We start from the raw sequence: 12,058 nt of genomic DNA, 5'->3' as shown, positions 1-12,058 counted from the left end.
CTTTGAATTAGACCACATGGGGACTTGACCACTTGGATCATTTTGTGAAAAATAGGTAGTTCACTTTTAAGTACAGAGCGCATTTGTTTACTAGCTTAAACAAAGGGAATCTAACCCGGCAACATTTTATAGCGTAGTTCAGCCTCCCGTTGCATAAAGAGCAAAAGAGCGGCTTACTGTGAGCAGATGACGACCCTGTTTAAAATCTTTGATTCCTGATAGCCGATTGAGCATGCACTCCAGCCCACCACACTGTGCCATGACACCTGCCATCTTGTACACCTCTTCATCATCTTCCTCCTCATCTAGACAAAGAGGAAGGAGAGACTTTTAAAAAGAAACTTGGTTGTGAAATGAACATCCATAGACTAGTTCATGGTTCAAGCGTGAATAAAAGGATTTGATGAAGACAAGCGAGGAAGACTGGCAGACTATAATAGACAAGTATAATAGAACCTGTGGTTGAGTCCAGCGACTCTATGAACTCCTCCGTTGCATCGCCCAGCAGACCTCTCATTCGATATATGATTCTCATTGGCTCACCCTTGTAAAAAGGAGGGGCAAAGTTAGATTGATGACCATCGAAACTATTTCACATATACAATATAATGGCTGAGTCATTTACCTCATTTGTCGGGCACCACACCTTCTTGTAGACTTCGGCGACAGACAGGTCCAAGCTAATGATTTTGTTGTTCACCAGAAGCTGAGGAAAAAGAAAAAGACATACAATGGGTTTCTTGCAATGACTTGGCTTGATGACAAGAAGCGGTGAGGACTAAGAGAAGGACATATTGAAATAATCAAAGTTCAGATTCATTTTACCTCCATGCCGCTATCATCTTCAAGGAGTGCCACCAGGTCGCAGTCTTGGCATATCTTGTTCTTAATGTCCCTCATAAGGGGGCCGATGCCTGGCTCGTTGCTACTATAAGGGTTTCCAGGCATGCGACCCTGAAGGAAATCCTCTTGCTGGGGATCTTTTTCCAGGGTTACAAAGAACTCTGTCACCTCGTTCTCCTCCTTAAAAGACGGAAAGTGACATAAGTAATTAGTCTGTCAAATCCGATATCTATGTGAAGAAAAACCTGGGTTCGAGTTAACTTACAGGATAAATTATGCTACACAGTCTCTCAAAAATGAACACAGGTGTTCTGTAGTCATCCAAATTGTATCTCTTCGCAGTCTCAATGCACACTGCCATGAAAGCCTTTGTTTCAGACTCTGTGCCTACAAACAGAACACGATAGCGTGGAGAACAATATTTAGTGACAACAGCCATTGCTAGACTCTGCTATACGCTTTAAACGCAATAGTTAAGATTTCACTTGAGCTGACCTGTGGTCATGTCCTCCAGCATCTCCAGCAGCATATCCTGAGTCTCATCGATGAGTTTGGTGCGCTGCACCACCAGCTTTCTCAGACACAGATAGCCGTTCAGCACTGTGCCGACCAGACGGCTCTTAAAATGCCGCTTAATGGACTCCACCTCCACAAATGATGATAGTAATCCTGCCATGACAACACCATTTTATTAGATAATTAAAGAACAATTCAAATCTATGATATCCTTTGTTTCAAGAGTGCATACCAGTAAAGCTCTTGAGGGCATAGCCCTGCTGTAAATCTGTGCTCAGCGTCGCCTCCTCCAGGGCCAGCAGGTTGGCGATTTCCTGTGGGAGGCAATTGCACATATAACCTTGAAATAATTACACAACACACGCTTTTACTGGCACAGATGAATGTAAACATATTTCACAGTGGGCTAGCAAACAGCGGTTGAAGCCAGCTCAAACAAATGCACTGCATGTGGTTGATTTGAGAGAACATTTCTAAATCAAGCTTGACCTTGGTGATGAGATTGCCAATGTAGGGAAGGACTCCTCGTGCAGCCAAGTAAACCTTCCAATGTGTTGGTTTGATGAGCTTTTGGTAGAGACCAAGGTACTCCGCTGCACACTCTCCAGCCAAGCTCAGCTCATCCAGGTAACTGACCGACACAAAAAAATAAAATAAACACTCACACCACACAAGACTTTCCTGCTGGCTATTTAGGACTGATGATTGTAAGAGTACAGCTAGCTCCGTTACATCGTCATTTTACATATGCTGCCCATAATTTAACAGCATGTACCACCTTAATTGTTCAATGGGTTTTACCTCGTGAGCAGGCCCAAGACTTGTTGTTTGCGGCTGGGGATTGTCGTGAGAGCCTCCACAATTGTGCAAGCTGCCTGTCTGGCGGCTTGAGTGGCAGGGGTGAAAAGGACCTGCAGCAAGCAAAACACATATGTCAACTGATTTCTAATATGAGTGGATTTCTGAATCTCGCAGAACACAATTTGCACATTTCTATTTACCTGCCGCAGCCAATTGTTGTGGCTCAGCCTGAGTAGGCGAGGGAAAAGGATTTCACCTCTTCTGGACCTCATATACTGCTTCCACTTCCACACATACTTCTCCATCAGATACTGTTTTCGTAGTTCACCTTTCCCCTGCGGTTTTGTGACCATCTCATGGCCTTTTGGGACCACAAATTGGCAAGAGCATTGGAGAGAAAAATAAGTACTCGGCTACATTGACATGTTTGCTATTTCTCTGGACAACACTTACATCTTGCAGGGAGGCATTTTTTCCAGGCCTCATATGAAGCTTTGGGATCCTTCTTGAGCCACATTTGGGCTTGAGCATGGATTTCATTACTGTAGGGCCGAACGGTGGTCAGGGATTCGGTAGCAGCATCCTTTAAAAGATGCATAGTTAGATGTAATGGGTTGTGGCCCAAGTTGGCATACAGTCAAACCGCGGTTTTTGAACGTCTCGGTTCTCGACCAAAAATTTCACGTTTTTTATGCCTCGGATGACGAACAAATTTCGGTTCTCGAACAAACTGAGCGCACTTGAATGCACCACTTGACTCCTCTCGCCTTCTTACACGAGGAAATGACGATTCCTCGGGTAGACGAGGAAGTGACGCTTCCTCGTGTCGCTTTCCGTTGTGAGCGGACGTGTTCGATAAACTTTATTTTAAAAAAAGAGTGTGGTTTCGGTTTTCGAACAATTCGGTTTCCGACCAGCATTCTGGAACAGATTATGGACGAAAACCGAGGTTTGACTGTACTTTAAAATTAGATTTTTTTTTTTTTAAAACATTGTGCAATTCACCGTAAAGATACATCTTGCAAATCATTGGTCATTTTCTATAGTTCCACATCAATTATCTCCCATTAACCTAATAAGCACATTTTAATTGACCCTAAGGCAAATGCCAATAAAGCCCAGATATGATTACTCAATATTCACCTTGTTCTTCTTGCTAGTGGGGGCAGGGGGCTTGATCAGCTTCTGCAGGATTTTCAAGCACATGAGAGTGATATTCTCCACCACAACGGGAGTCTTGATGTTAACTGACATGAGGAACAGACTAAGAGCTGAAAAAAACAGTATAGATTAGAAAAGACAAATAACTGACTGCAAGTGACGTAAAAATGTATGTACTAAAATGCATTTGTTCATGCTTCAAAGTAACTCAGCCACTTACCACAGCGCAGCCGTAACTCCCAGCATCCTCCCTCTTTTGAAATGGAATCAGTTAAGAGCAGCATTTCATACTGAAGATTACTAACCTGTTGTAAAAAAAACAAAAAACATTCCTGTCAAATATATACTTTAGCTTTAAGATCCATAAGACAGAAGGGCGGGATAGATGCATGGCTTTGACCGAGCGGATAAAAGCACACAGACCAGGTCAGGATTGGCCCAGTGACCTTTGAGGGCTGCCGAAACCTTGGCAATGATAAGGTCATTCATCTGCTGAGTGGCTTCAGGGTGATCTCTTGGGGAAAAAAAACAACAAAAAAAGGAAATGAATGCTTACATGAGCAGAACTGTTCCAAAATAGAAAAAACTCAAAACGTAATAAGCATCAGGCAAGTTAAGGGTGGCAGACGAAAAACCTGCAATATTTACGTAGGCCGTACCTGGTAAGTAAACAGATTAGTTGGCGTACTTCCTCTCGCATGGCTGCAGTACCTCGGCGCAAGTTATACTCAAAAAGCTCCCGGATGAGCCCCTGAAGGACGAGGATCTGCCGGAGGGCTGGGTTGGTGGCCAGCGCACGCAGCAGTGTGATACAGTGACCTGTGACAGCTGAGGCACAGCCGTAACACTTGTTGGAGGAGGTGTGGCCGCAACCCAGCACAGAGAGGGCACGGTACTGGCTGGCCGTGAAGGTCGGCTGATGGCTGCTGCTGCTTCGGGAAGACTTGGTGGCAGCCTCGCGCTGCTGAAGATCATACTCAAGCAGCTCCTTGCGAGATGCGAGCACTTTCTGTGGAAAAAGAATCGAACATCAGAATATTTTATGTAAGCTGAGAGATGCACATGAAAATGCTTCAGCGTGTGAGGAGACCACAGGTAATTTGTCTCCAACCTGTATAATCTTGGAGAGTTCATCAAATGATGTTTTGCAGTCGCCACTGTACTCCTGAGCCAGCTGTTGAATGTATCTGTTCACATTGGCAGAAGATGTGCCAAGGCCCGCAGCAGCGCCTGTGTCATCCTGTGGGATATTTGGGGGGGGGGGGGGGGGAAATTATAGTAATCACCCATGTTACAAATTCTGCAACATCTACGGCATAACAAAGGCTCTCCAAGCCTGACCTGTGGCTTTTCCGGTGCCGCCTCATTGACTTTAGACAAAAGACTTTCCAGCTGGGGTCGGTGACCCATCAGCTGGTGGTAGACACGATCGGCTTTTTCCAGAAGGGTGTTGATGTTTGTCACAGCCTGCAAAAATAAAAACACGTTTTAAAGTATATGGTCATATAAAGGGTCAAAAGCAACAATGAAACTTCTCAGCAAAAGGTGTTTGAATAAAGTTTTGAAATATGCTGACTTTTTTCCTGTCTTCTTCATTTTCAATAGGATCCACAGCGCAGCATGGTTTGGCATAAAGCATAAAGTCAAATCTGGCATATTTGCAGAAACCACAGGCGTTGCACAGAAAGGGGTCCTTTTCGTCGTAGTTGATAGACCTGATTTAAAAAAATTCATACGGCATCATGTTTGAATCTACTTTAATGTACTTGTTAAGAAAGCTGAGGAAGTATGCTGCTCACCTGCACTTGTGGCACTGATATACATTCTCACCACAGTTGCCACACACACCAGGGTTGGCAGGCACAGAGGCACTGCAGCGTGGGCACTGCAGCGTCTCAGTGGAGGCCTGGTAGTTCTCATAGAAGTCAGAGAACTCAATCATCAGGTTGGATGCGACAATGGGTAAGGGCAGGTCAATTTTCACCTCCGTTTGACCTGGGGTGAGTTGCACTTTCTTGGCTTTATGCCAACGAGCAGGCCTGAAAACAACAAATTACAGCAAAGAATGACTTTTTGTGCAGTGTGACCCAGCGGGCAGTAAGCCAGCATGGCATCAAACAAACGAGTTGAAACACACTTGTTCTTCAGCTCCACAATAGCTTGCACGGTCCTGTTGTTGTAGTAGAGGTTAATGGTGCGGACCATTTTGGTGCGTTTGAGGTCACCGATCTTCACAGTAACTTTGCTAATGGTGTGGCTGCCAATAAGCTTGACCACCTGTTGTGTGGTAGTGTAGCGGGTGTCCACTTTGATCGATGACAGCTTGATATTCTGAAGGCAAATGTGGTGGGGGGGGATAAAAGGTAAGAATGTGTAGGATTGATCATTTTTTTCCAAATCAACGAAGTACTTGCAATACATACCGAAAAGGGAACCTCTGGATTATTACACACCAAGCAAGGGTCACTTTCCAAATAAAAACCATCAAACTCTACCAGACCTGACAGAGTACTGTAATAGAAGGTAAAAATGAATGTCCACAAATGTACACGCCACTCTTTTTACATGACGTAATGGATCTGAATAAACTTACTTATAGATGTTAGAGTTTGGGTGATTTGTCAGGATGTGGTTCTGTGTTCGCAGGATTTCCACAGCCTTCTGAGAATACTCCTTCAGCTGAGGGAAGAAGAAACACTTTTGATGTGCATGAATAAACAACGACAATGTCCTTTGCAGTTAATTATGGCAAACAAGAGAGGACAAAACAACTGCAGAAGGACATTAAAAATGAATTTCATTCAAATCACATTGGAGAACTCGCTTTAATGGCTTTGCCGTTTAATACAAAACAGAAATTAAATCCTTAAATCTGTTATTTACCTTTTTCTCGGTCTGCGGGGTCTTGAGTGAGAAGTACCCGAGAAGGTCGACAAACTGTGCAGCTTTGCGGCCATATGCTGGGAGCTCTGGCCAGATGGCCCATGTGAGCTCCAGCAACAATTCCTGCTGGGATTTACTTGAGTTCCTGGTGGCAAATCCATAAATTGCATGGTTATGATGTCATATTCAGTTAGACTTGATGGTTTAAAGCAGTAATTGACTTTTAGTGTACATTGTACCTATTTTGTCTGAATATGGTCTTGTAAAAAAAAAAGTGTTGAATTGATCATAGGATAAATGTGAAATTTTAATATTTAAAGTTCTTACCTGTAGATATGTAATGCCAAGCAGTGGGCTTGCCAGCGCACCGCTGATGAGTTGGACTCAAGCAGGAAGCAGCGCAAAAACTGGATGAGGGTCTCTTTGTCTGCAAACTTGTTGAGCTGACTGACGAGAGCCATGCACAATTGATCTTCCTGGCTACCAACTCCATCCCCTATGATGAACATTCAATCACATCATCTGCTACAAAAGTACAAAAGTACACCTCGACACAACAAAACTTGCGTCATTTGCTCACCCTCTTTGTCCTTCTCTTTATCCTCTTTTTTGCTCTTTTTACTCGAGGACTTGCTCTGAGAGGATTGAGAAGTTCCTCCCTGTCCGCTGCTAGACCCCCCTGAGAGGGACGAGGAGTTGGCTAGCACCTTGCTGCCACACAGCGCACATGAGAGCAATTGCAAAAGGACTGGCGAAACGCCCTCGTCAACAAGGAAGCTGACCTGAAGCAAGAAGTACAACACAGCTGGAGAGAAGGAAAAAAAAGTGCATGAGAAAACAGACAATTACAGCATTTATACATTTATAAAAACTGCAATCGGAATCTACTTACAGTCATCTTTCACACAAAACTTCTGCCAGTTAATTGTCCTCTGAGTGGCAATTTCAGCACAGGCTTTCAGATGCTCCATCTGCATTGACAGAAGCAAAGAGACGGTGATAACATGTTACAGGGCGCCAAAACCATTTGAAAAAAATTTACTCAGCATCCATCAAATCACACTCACCAGTGTGATCAGTGTGTCATATTGCAGAGCTGAACCAGATGAAGCTGTAACAATGCCCGCCCGGAGGAAGATGCCCTGTTCCTCCAGAAGCTTTTTGATGCTGCGCACATGAGAATCCAAAGTGTGCAGGTCCCGCAGCTGACGATACTTTTCCTTGGAGCCGCAGATAAAGAGCAACAGCTTTCTAACTTGCCTCCTGACAAATGGTGTCTGTTGGATCATCAGATACTGGAAAGAGAGATGTTGTTTTTCAGATGTTATGACAAAGAAAATGACAAGCGCGAGAATCCCGAAATCTTACTTCAGACAGGTAGTAGAACCAGGAATGGTCAAAGACAGGAGGTGGGCTACGTGGATTGGTGTCAGCTATCTTTTTGATCTGATACGGCAGTCGCAGCACCATTTCAGTGAGCAGCTGTGAATATGCTTCAAACACATCAGCAGCATGTCCCTAATGGCAGGAGCAACTCAGTTAGTTCTAAATTTCCTTGTCACTTTTACTCTACAGTCTGCATGAGATGACATAACCTGACTTCATGACGTATACTGTACCTTGACATACTGGCGGAGGAAAAAGGGGCTCATGTCTGGCGGAGAAGATGATGTGTGTGGGCGAAGGAGCTGGCTTGTGGTCACAGGTTCTTCTTCACCCTGCTGGCTCTTCCAGAACTCCAGAAGGGATTTGAGCACATGGAGACAGTATTCAATGGCACCCAGGCCGAGCAAGGCGGACGCTGTCGCATTGGAAATCAGTGAGGATGACTGGAAGAAACAAAAGTTGCAAACAGCAAGAGTCACGGAGAGGAACATGAATGAATCAATCGGTAGGGCATTAAAATTGCAAGTCAGTCAGTCAGTATATAAAGAAATAAAATGTGCTAATAGATCGAGTACTCGTTACATTGATGCCCAACCAATATGGGGGCTGTGGTAAATTATCCACTTTCACTTAATTGCTATCAAATTAATTTGGACCACAAAATGTTGATAGTTAACCTGTGTATTCACCCCTCGTCATTCCTAACAGAGAGTAAGTCATGGTACACACCTACACACTCACTAATTTGTGAGTATATAAGTTTTGTGACATTTGCAGAGTGGTGTGCCTTAAGATTTTTCTAATGTGCAAAATTTTTTGGGGGGGCAAGGGGGGACGCCTCGACAGTAATGCACCTCGGAGGAGGACTTGGAGCCAGATTTGGTTCGAGACATGAAGACGCTGAGCAGTCTCATGATGACCAGGTGTACTTCATTCATAGGGCAGCGATCATTCTTTTTTGAAACATCCTACAGAGAGAAGAGGTAGGTTGAGCAACAAGCGCACGTCAGATGATTCTTAATGAATAGATTGCCTTTACCTTCTTATGCATGCCGAGCTCTGCAATAAGCTGCGCGAGCAGATCATCCAAGGCACCCTTATCCTTTTCATCCTCCCCATCAAGGTCAGAGGTCAGCATAAGGATAACTTGCATGTAAGGAATGGCTTGAACACCACCAACATTGTGGAGCTGAGAGAGGTGTTGCAGCAGGCGTTCCAGTAACATAAGACGAACCATGTGAAGCCTAATCACAAAAACAAGAATCTAATTTGGACCTTATCGACAAGTTGACCAACAAAGGGCTTTGAATAAAATGTTCAGGTCTGACCTGTTACTTCTGTGAATGTCTCCCTCAGTCTCTCCTTCTCCCTCTGAGCCTTCACCTTCCTGCTGGGCTGTGGTGGTGCTGATCGCACCGGTGCTGGAGCTCACACTGCCTGGACCCGCAGGGTGGCCCTCCACTGTTGTATCCCCGTAAGCACTGCTGCGTCCTGACACTGCGAAAAGAAAGGCAAGGAGGAAACATACAGTTACCATTGATGGGAACGTATGGGAAATAGACGTAAGATTATTTTTCAGGTACCTGATTTTGGAGTTTATCTGAGAATTTCTTTTACTGACCATTTACATTTACTCCCTACATTTGAAAAGAGGCGGCTGTACTATCTACTCCTTACTTTCAAAAGATCTTTAGAGAGGGTCTCATTTCTCATTCATAAATCAATGGGCGGCGAGATGCTGCCAGGTTCACTATAACATCTATACTAAGGTACGGTGCATTTTAGAGTTTAACTTTTTTTATTTTTAAGTAAATGAGTCAAATCATTATTAACTTTTAACAGTTTATTTTTTTGTTAAGTATCTTTATTTTCACCTCCTGTAAGTATCAAGCGTGAGTTATTTTGCCACCGCTGAACAAACACTAAGTATGGTGTCAAAACTACGCATGTGCAGTTTAGAAACAATCACCCACCACTGTGCTCCCCTGCAACAGAATCGATAGCAGAACCGCCACTCTCTGAGCCCACACTGCCGCCATGCTCAGCTGGGGAGGTCCGCAGAGTGGAGCCATCAGTGGCAGCAGTACTGCCCTCGTCATCGGATGCTGGGGCTGAAATCATAGCAATAGCTGTAAAAGCTCATACAATGCAGGGTACAAGACTAATTCATACCTTAAGTCATATCAATCCAAAGCATTTAACAGGGTCAAAAACTTTCTTAAAATGCGGCTACTCGTCTTAGACTACACCAGTCAATTAACATTTGGCAAAAAAATGTTCCTTTTACCTGATGCAGTGGTGTCTGACAGCGTACCAGCGTCCAGTGACGATGAGCTTGGGGCTTGACCAGACAGGCCTAGGCTCTGAAGGCCAAGGGCACTGCTACTACTCCCTAAATCATTACATAAAAATGCTCATGAATATGCCCACCTATGGCCAAACCAATTAAAATCTTCCTAAGTTGTTTTTGTTCTATTGACCTTGTTGATCCTGCTGAAGGCTGAGCGCAATCGCGAGCTCGACCATGGTTTCATCATCAGCATCGGGAGGGATGTCCAGCATGGGGGGGAAACCCTCCGCTCCAGCCAGCAATGCTTCCAGGGGGGATGGATTTCCATTGTTTAGATTCTCTGGTGTCTCCAGGACCATTGATTCTGACTGAAGAAAGCGAATAACCACAGTTAGCTGCATATTCCTTCTTACCAAACATATTCCTACTTGCTTCATATATGTGCCAAATGACTGAAGAGATCCTTGACAGCATACGCATGCATTTTCAAAACAATTTCATGTTTTTATGTCACTGCTCATTGGTAACATACGATTATTAGGCCTTGTCAATCACTTGAATTTTTCCCTCACCACCATCTCAAAGTCGCCATGATCCACTTCATTTTGTTCCTGACTCTCCGGCCTAACCTCCTCTCCACCAGTAAGCACCGATGATTGCATTTTGTCTTCTGCGTCATCATCGTCGTCGTCATCTTTATCCCCTGATAAAGAAAACACCCAGCTATATTCTTCAGGAACGGACATGTTTTTTTTCTGAACAGGCAATATTTTCCGGTCTATGAGAGAATCATGGCATAAAGCTTGTGAAAAGATACCAATTGGTGTGTTGGAGCGTGGGGGTGATGGGAGGGTAACATGGCGACGCTTATTTCGTGGTCGAAGGACTCTGATCAGTGCCTGCTTACAAGCAAAGCTGACTGCTGTGTCCTGAAATGAGCAACCATCACAGGGCACGATTAATACAGACCCAATTCACCTGTAGCCTTGGGGGACAAATACACAATATAGATGACCAATAATATCATTTTATTAACTTGATAATTTACTTACAGGGCAGAGCAACATTTGCATGTAGATTTTGGATGCCACATTGATGTAATCAAGCTCACAGGTGCAGTATGCATGGATGATGTCCACCAGGGCATTTACTGTTGCCTCCACATGAGTGAGACCTTTGGAGGGAGAGGAAAATACACATCCGTACATTGGGTCGCTCATTGATTCCTGTTTTCATCTTGAAAAATACAACTTGCTGCCCCTCACAAAATAAATGCACTTACCTGGCAGGCATGCAGGAGCAAGAAAGGCATTCTTAGGTTTCAGAGAATGTAGCTTCCAAAAGTTACTCATCAGTTGTGTGATGAAATTATGGTTTTCGACTTCCACATGCTTTTGCCCATCATCTGTCACGTCTGAATAAATGCAAAACAAGTACATTTGTTCATATACCTATAAAATATTCCCGCAATTGGAGCATCAATTTAATAGCCTCTCACCAGAGTCAAGTTGAAATAACTTGGATTCCGTGAAATGCACCAAATTATTGGGCCTCATGATTGCAATGGAGCGGGCAGTGATCACAAGCCTCTGGAAGACATCAGGGTCTAATTCTTTGCCCTCACGACTGCAGCTGTTCAGACACTGCACTGCATTACTCAGCAGGGACTGGTCCTGGGGATGAGATTTAAAAAAAAAAAAAAAAAAGCTTGTGTCTTAACTCCTGTATGTTTGCAATTCTCAACCTGTGCCGAAGCAGAGATCAGGTTTTCTGTCAAACTAAACAAAACATGGAGAGCTGCACGTGTATTCAAAAACCACATAACTTTGTTACCTTAATGAGAGCATAAGGCATAACTGAGATGCGGCAGAAAAATAAAAAACATCTGTCAAATGTAGTATGTTAACTGTTTTGTTAAGCTCTTTGTTACAGCTGCCGCTGTTGTGAAAGCGCTATATAAATCAGCATGTATTGTATTGTATTGTATTGCCACGACTACTACCACTGTTTCTCTTCCATTTCTTCTTTTACTTTCTCTTGGCAGTTGGTAAATACCTTTGGTGCTTTACCATCACTTCCTTTGTCATACTGCATCCGCCACGAAAAAAAAAAGGATTTACTATTTAGAGCACCAAAAGGCGCAATAACCAACCAATATTCTACCTTTGACCATTGGTA

At 43.8% G+C, this 12,058-nt stretch overlaps 1 protein-coding gene across 8 annotated transcripts in view; it reads right to left on the bottom strand.

Moving 5' to 3' along the window:
* ubr4 (ubiquitin protein ligase E3 component n-recognin 4) overlaps positions 1–12,058 on the bottom strand; it is a 45,142-nt gene that overhangs the window by 6,607 nt on the left and 26,477 nt on the right. For 7 of the 8 annotated variants that reach the window (XM_052059045.1, XM_052059048.1, XM_052059050.1 and 4 more), the window contains 40 exons: positions 11,379–11,553; positions 11,163–11,294; positions 10,933–11,054; positions 10,698–10,809; positions 10,453–10,583; positions 10,071–10,248; positions 9,878–9,982; positions 9,564–9,701; positions 8,919–9,087; positions 8,630–8,834; positions 8,445–8,558; positions 7,824–8,033; positions 7,573–7,722; positions 7,272–7,499; positions 7,097–7,175; positions 6,785–7,009; positions 6,532–6,700; positions 6,205–6,349; positions 5,915–6,000; positions 5,745–5,832; positions 5,459–5,652; positions 5,121–5,360; positions 4,898–5,036; positions 4,663–4,788; positions 4,433–4,561; positions 3,981–4,330; positions 3,745–3,835; positions 3,542–3,626; positions 3,304–3,431; positions 2,614–2,743; positions 2,361–2,521; positions 2,161–2,270; positions 1,849–1,990; positions 1,592–1,673; positions 1,339–1,512; positions 1,109–1,230; positions 826–1,023; positions 626–706; positions 457–544; positions 178–305 (listed from right to left, as the gene is read on the bottom strand). In XM_052059045.1, coding sequence (XP_051915005.1) covers positions 178–305; positions 457–544; positions 626–706; positions 826–1,023; positions 1,109–1,230; positions 1,339–1,512; positions 1,592–1,673; positions 1,849–1,990; positions 2,161–2,270; positions 2,361–2,521; positions 2,614–2,743; positions 3,304–3,431; positions 3,542–3,626; positions 3,745–3,835; positions 3,981–4,330; positions 4,433–4,561; positions 4,663–4,788; positions 4,898–5,036; positions 5,121–5,360; positions 5,459–5,652; positions 5,745–5,832; positions 5,915–6,000; positions 6,205–6,349; positions 6,532–6,700; positions 6,785–7,009; positions 7,097–7,175; positions 7,272–7,499; positions 7,573–7,722; positions 7,824–8,033; positions 8,445–8,558; positions 8,630–8,834; positions 8,919–9,087; positions 9,564–9,701; positions 9,878–9,982; positions 10,071–10,248; positions 10,453–10,583; positions 10,698–10,809; positions 10,933–11,054; positions 11,163–11,294; positions 11,379–11,553 — 5,859 coding nt within the window. The remainder of the gene's footprint in view (positions 1–177; positions 306–456; positions 545–625; positions 707–825; positions 1,024–1,108; positions 1,231–1,338; positions 1,513–1,591; positions 1,674–1,848; positions 1,991–2,160; positions 2,271–2,360; positions 2,522–2,613; positions 2,744–3,303; positions 3,432–3,541; positions 3,627–3,744; positions 3,836–3,980; positions 4,331–4,432; positions 4,562–4,662; positions 4,789–4,897; positions 5,037–5,120; positions 5,361–5,458; positions 5,653–5,744; positions 5,833–5,914; positions 6,001–6,204; positions 6,350–6,531; positions 6,701–6,784; positions 7,010–7,096; positions 7,176–7,271; positions 7,500–7,572; positions 7,723–7,823; positions 8,034–8,444; positions 8,559–8,629; positions 8,835–8,918; positions 9,088–9,563; positions 9,702–9,877; positions 9,983–10,070; positions 10,249–10,452; positions 10,584–10,697; positions 10,810–10,932; positions 11,055–11,162; positions 11,295–11,378; positions 11,554–12,058) is intronic. The other variant, XM_052059047.1, reaches the window with a different exon arrangement.

This window comes from Hippocampus zosterae, chromosome 2 (assembly GCF_025434085.1).
Source record: "Hippocampus zosterae strain Florida chromosome 2, ASM2543408v3, whole genome shotgun sequence".
In the NCBI taxonomy this organism is placed as follows: Eukaryota; Metazoa; Chordata; class Actinopteri; order Syngnathiformes; family Syngnathidae; genus Hippocampus; species Hippocampus zosterae.
Note: the sequence above shows the minus strand (reverse complement) of the source record. Positions and strands in the feature narration are given on the sequence as shown.